We start from the raw sequence: 6,203 nt of genomic DNA on the forward strand, positions 1-6,203 counted from the left end.
GACCAGGTGATTACAAATAATCCAAATACAAACCAAACCAACAAACAAAAAATGTTTTTAAAAATGTATATCATAAAAAACAACAACATCCCTACAAGTTTAGTTGTTTAGTGGATTTAGAAATTTTTCTTAGATTTTGAAAACATTGATAAAATCATTAATTCAAAAAAACAAAAAGTGAATTTCAGAATCAGTACAAGTGGATTTCAGAATCTGAACATCAAAATCAAAATAAATGAATTGTTGTTATAAACAAATATAACTTTAAAACCCAAAAACCAAAATAACAACAAAATTTTATAATAACATCAATTAATAACACTCAATAAAATAATTATTATAACTTACTACACTATAAATACTTACAAATCAGAACTAAAAATCCAGTAATAGTGAGAAAATTTAAACAAAATGACATCTTTTACAAAACCGATCAATCAAATCCCGCCCGTAGGGCGGGCCTACCCTAGTCTCTCATAACATAGTCTTGATATTTTAATTTAATTAAACAAATCTGATATACTAATTGTATTTAAATCTGTAGAATCTAATTAATATTATGAAATTATTTTTTTCTGTTTTAAATAAAAATTGAAAATATAATTAAAAAATCAGTAAATTTACAAATCAGTAAAGTATTGTAACTATATTATCATGAATATATATAGAGTTTTTTGTTGTAGTAGGAATTGCAAACAAATTTACCACGCCAACATAACAGTTTTTTTCTATCACCGTTAAAAAAAAAATGTTACAATTTTTTGTAAATAAATAAAAGAAAGCCTCATCCCTAATTTGCCCAATCACTTCTTCCAAACGACATCCCATGGCTGCTCCTCACACCTTCCTCTCCTTCTCATCCCCTCCGCGCCTCCTCCTCGTCTCTCCTTCATCCACTCTCCGCTCCTCTTTCGGCGGCGTCTCTCTCATCAACCTCCGCCGTCCCCAATCTGTTTCCTTCTCCGCCTCGAAGAAGAAATCGCTGACTGTCGTCTCCGCCGCGAAGAAAGCTGTTGCTGTGCTCAAGGGTAACTCCGATGTCGAAGGAGTTGTTACTTTGACTCAAGACGACTCAGGTCCCTTCCTCTTCCTCTTATTCTGATTCTCATCTCTATTTAGGTTCACTCCTTAATGAATGATTTGTTGTTAATAATGTGATTGGATACCAAGCAGGTCCGACAAAAGTGAATGTTCGTATCACCGGTCTCACTCCAGGGCCTCATGGCTTTCACCTCGTGAGTCTTCTTCCTTTCTTCTTTGTTTGGTCTTTTATGTTATTGTCTGTTGTGTGATTCTGTTTTTTGCATTTTATTTTAAAACAGCATGAGTTTGGTGATACAACAAATGGTTGCATCTCAACAGGTTTCCCCCATACCAATTCCAATGATTTTTTGCAATATTATTACCCAATTTCATTATTTTTGTTGTCTTTTTATCATCATAGGGCCACATTTCAACCCTAACAACATGACACACGGAGCTCCTCAAGACGAGATCCGTCACGCGGGTGACCTGGGAAACATTATTGCCAACGCCGATGGTACTCCATTGGTTCAACTTAACCATATAGTTTCTACCATACTCTCTAAGTATATATTCTTTTTTCATTGTAATAACAGGCGTGGCAGAAACAACACTTGTGGACAATCAGGTTTTGTTATGTTTATTTGTTTTTTTTTTCCGCGTATTGTTCTCTTTTAAGAAGCTTTGATGATTAATGTGTGAATCATTTGAGCAGATTCCTCTGAGTGGTCCTAATTCTGTTGTTGGGAGAGCCTTTGTGGTTCACGAGCTTAAGGATGACCTCGGAAAGGGTATTAAACTATTGCACTTTTCCAAAAGCTTAATAGTAAGCAAAGATGTGATCTGATTACTTCTTCTTTTTTTTGGTTTTTGGCAAAATGTAGGCGGGCATGAGCTTAGCCTGACCACTGGAAATGCAGGCGGGAGATTGGCATGCGGTATGGTTTTAGGCTGTCATTGTTTCATGCGTTTTTTTACATCGGAAAAAAGAAAGTTCGGTTTTATATAATTTGTTAAAAGATGCAAGTTTTGATTCTATGTTTTTGGTTAACCTCACGAGCTACGTTGGTTTTTCTAACGCAGGTGTGGTTGGTTTGACGCCGCTCTAAGTCTGGGGCTAAGTAACGTACTTTGGTGTCTACTGTGTTGTTCTTGTTCTTGTCTGTTGAATCAGATGTCAAATAATGTTGGCTGAGAATAATCTTTTGATGTTTCTCTTGCTGGAGTTGTGCCTTTGTAAACGTGTTTGTTACTTTTGGTTTAAATCTGCATTCGATCGTTTTAGATCATTGTTTTGCTTTTGCTATTACTTTCCGTTTAGATTTTGGTTTTAGGTAAAAAGGTAAACGGAAATTAAGATATTTTTTAATGGGTAATATGTTTTTAGTGCCTCTGAACCAAAAATGAATTTCGAACACCTCTACCCCAAGTTGCTATCACAATGAACACGTCTATTTGAAAAAAAAAAACAATTTAGGAAAAACTTTGAATACCGAACCGAGGAAAACTAAACCAAAAACCATCCTATTCTATAAATTTGAAAACCTGAAATCAAACCAAACCGATAATTGTGCTAGTACCAAAATTTGGTTAAATACTTATTTTAATTTTAATAAATTTTATTTTACTATAAAAACTAATTATTTGAGTTTATGAAAATGATATATTAAGCTTTTACTTCAAGAGACAAACTTAAAGGTATATTATTTATAAGAAACTTAAATCAAAGAAAATGTCTACTATATGGTTATTTATTTAAATACTCTCTTCGTTTTTAAATAAGTGTCACTTTAACATTTTTCACACAGATTAAGAAAGTGACGGAAATATATAAATTGTTATTAATTACATTTTTCACTAATAGTATTTGAAATAAATAAATTTATTTATAAAATCAGTGCGGTTTGCAATTAATTAATTTTCAGCTGAAAGTAAATATAATTTGCATTGGAATTGTAAAATCATATTTTGTGTAAAAGTAGAAAATAATAGAATAACGCTTATTATAAAACATATAGAATATATAATATTTTTATGTTGCTTTCTGTTAATACGCTAAATAAGACTAGAGAAAACAAAATTGTGTGTTGTCCAACACGGAAGTCGACCACTACCACTGGATATATAACTTTTTTTTTATAATTTAGAGATGTCAAGCGGATCGATGTCCAACCGATTAAGTTTTTGGAGTCTGTCTATCGACGTCACAAAAATCCGGTTGCTCATAATCGTTATTAGATATTCATTTCGCCTGGCCATACAAACATATATATCTGAGTTTGGTAGGTTTCAAAACCGGAATGTTTAGCATCTTTACTTATACAAATTATAATAAATACATCGTTATAGAACATTTAAATCCGCAAAATCATGGCCATCTACCTAGTTTTTTAATAGGGAAGCCACTTTAATAGATTTTTGCTTATGTGACCAGAATTGGGACCAGTTTGAGGAATCTGCACAAATGATTGTTGGTATTTAAATTTTATTTTTAACTAAACTTTTAATAGAAAACTAATCCTTGAATTACTTAATCTAATTTATGTTACCAACAAAATAATTAAGCATCTTAAATATAGATAAATTAACATAATTTATTAATAGACAAATTAAATATCATATGTTACATTATAGAAATTAATAATATACATATAAATACATATGAAATTATAAAAATGACTATATAAAATATTTTATTAATAATAGTGGATACAATAAATCATAGATTGTAGAAAACTAATAAACATAAACCTAATAATATTTTTTAAACTTAGTCACTATATATATAAAGAGTCAAATGAATGTAAGACAGTCAAATATACAATTTAAAAAACTAGTCATTTTCAGTGACAAATTTTGTTATTATAGTTAAATTATCGCTTTCAGAAATAATTAAATTATTTATATATTTAAAAACAGAAAATTATATGGTAAAGCTTTTATAATAATATTAATCAATCAAAAAGTTTATTTTAATATAAAATAAAAATCAGAACATTATATTTATATGATCCTAAATTTAATTATCTACTAATACAATTCATATATATTTTATTATAATAAAATTATATATGGTAGGTCATTTTAAATAATATTAATAAATAAAAAAATTCTTATAATATAAAATTAAAAAAGTTGAAACATTATATTAGTATGAGACTAGAATTAATATTATATTAATATACTTAATATTATATTAATATAATTAATATTATTTTGTATAATTAATGTTATATAATATAATTGATATATTTTTGATTATAAATTTGACATGCTTATTTTAACAGAAAAAGAAATGAAACATAAATAAAAAACGAGTCTAGAATAGTAAAACTTGTTTGTTTTATTCTTGGTTATTTTATAATTTTATGTACGTCATTTTTAATCTGTTCACGGATATACATGTATTGTACGTATTACTATAACGGTGAACTAATTAGTTTTATGTGTTTTTTCAACACGAAAAAATTAAGTAAGGAAGATGTACATAAATGATCAATTCTAAAGAATTTAAGGTCGACGATAAAAATATAATGTAAATTGAAAGTAAAATAAAATTATTTAAATGATATGTATTTTTGCGGTATAATAAACTCTTACAATGTATCATAACAAATTACTAACAAATTTTATACAAATAGAAACCTGTTGTTATTTTGATGTAATAAAATTATTGAATCTCACATTAGTATAAATATATATTTCTAGAATAACAACAATATTACTTTTATTTAAAGATTTAGATACTATTACTTGTGATATATAGTTACTTAGTCTTCTTTACGTTTAAGATTGCTTTGTCTTGTCTGTTTTAAACCTTGTAATCTCATAGGATTTCTCCTGATCTCATAGGATTTCTCCTGATCCTCTTTGTAACATTTTGATTATGACAATGAGTGTTTCAAAAAAAAATGTTAGTTAATCAGAATTCATTCAAAACAGGTATGTATTAAAGTCACTTAAAATAAATGAAAATATTACTTTAAAAGATATCTAAATTTTAATTATTTTTAATGAAAATTCTGTAACTGATTTAATGATTGATAAGATAGTATGATTGGAGAGAATTTACAGATGGTTTTTTTTTGGTTAACCAATTGTGATTTTTATGTTAAATACTAAATAAAAATGTGTGAGAAAGAGTGATCTGTGATTTGAAAAAGTTATGAAAATTTGTAACTATTTTGCATCTAAGAAAAATAACATAGCTAGTAGACAAAATAATGAGAAGATTAGAAAGTGTTATAAAATAACGTTTTTTTCATTAATTTTTCGTTTTATATAAATAAAAAATTATGTCATAAAAATATTTTTGGATTAGATTAAAATTATAGAATTATTACTATATTTCAAAACTCTTCTAAGATTTTATAATACCAAAAACTTTCATTTTTCTAAACTAATTAAAGTTAAGGTTGTTTTTAATACTTATGATTACTATTTAAATTATAAAAATATTAAATAATACATAATTTTATACAATATTTTTATCTGCGGAATTGATGGAAACCATCTAGTGATACTTGTAAAGAGAAGTACATTTCATTAGTTATCCTGTTTGAAAAACACACATATAAATTATTTTACATCCTTAATTAAGAAAGTTAAGTGTGAATGGTAACATGACACGGTTAATAATTGAATTATGCAAATTTTTGTGCCACCATGTACTACCTTAGTTTTGATTATTATACTACTAAATAAATAGTATTGAGTTGTATATGAAAGCCATGTGTGTGTTTGTGTATTAAACTGTTCTGCAAAGGATGCGAGGGCCACTTCAAGTACAAGACAATAAGGTTTGAAATAGCCCAACGTTATTAAGAGTAACCTCTTCCAATCATTTTATCGTGTTATTGAATTATTGTGCCTAATCGAATTAATAAAGAAAAGGACTAGGTCTTTTTTATATACATAGCTTGATGGTAGCATTTATTTTATACTTACTAATACATTTCCTAGCAAGAGTTACCATTTAATATTGTGAAGAGTAAATAAAATATATTAAAATATATTTATATATAATGCGGACCGTGGTCATTTGATTGGCATATTCCAGTGACAAGTTGGTAACACTGACACATACATCGATATAGATATGCCATATACAGTTGCATAAATATTAGTAGTATATAGAAACAGCAATCCCTATGTAAAGTCAAAAGTGTTGCATGAAATTA

At 27.7% G+C, this 6,203-nt stretch overlaps 1 protein-coding gene across 1 annotated transcript; it reads left to right on the top strand.

The window, feature by feature from the left end:
- Positions 1–785: 785 nt before the first annotated feature.
- LOC130510559 (superoxide dismutase [Cu-Zn], chloroplastic-like) lies at positions 786–2,312 on the top strand. Its single transcript, XM_057006993.1, has 8 exons — positions 786–1,076; positions 1,174–1,235; positions 1,323–1,362; positions 1,445–1,540; positions 1,620–1,651; positions 1,739–1,814; positions 1,908–1,961; positions 2,107–2,312. The coding sequence occupies exons 1-8, from the start codon at positions 827–829 to the stop codon at positions 2,130–2,132; spliced, it is 636 nt and encodes a 211-aa protein (XP_056862973.1). The 5' UTR covers positions 786–826; the 3' UTR covers positions 2,133–2,312.
- Positions 2,313–6,203: the final 3,891 nt, after the last annotated feature.

This window comes from Raphanus sativus, chromosome 4, assembly GCF_000801105.2.
Source record: "Raphanus sativus cultivar WK10039 chromosome 4, ASM80110v3, whole genome shotgun sequence".
NCBI lineage: Eukaryota > Viridiplantae > Streptophyta > Magnoliopsida > Brassicales > Brassicaceae > Raphanus > Raphanus sativus.

Excerpts from the sequence above, each read along its gene's own strand:
- LOC130510559 (XM_057006993.1), top strand. The coding sequence starts at position 827 with ATGGCTGCTCCTCACACCTTCCTCTCCTTCTCATCCCCTCCGCGCCTC. Across the intron at positions 1,236-1,322 it reads GGCCTCATGGCTTTCACCTC|CATGAGTTTGGTGATACAAC; the intron begins GTGAGTCTTCTT and ends ATTTTAAAACAG. Across the intron at positions 1,541-1,619 it reads CATTATTGCCAACGCCGATG|GCGTGGCAGAAACAACACTT; the intron begins GTACTCCATTGG and ends TTGTAATAACAG.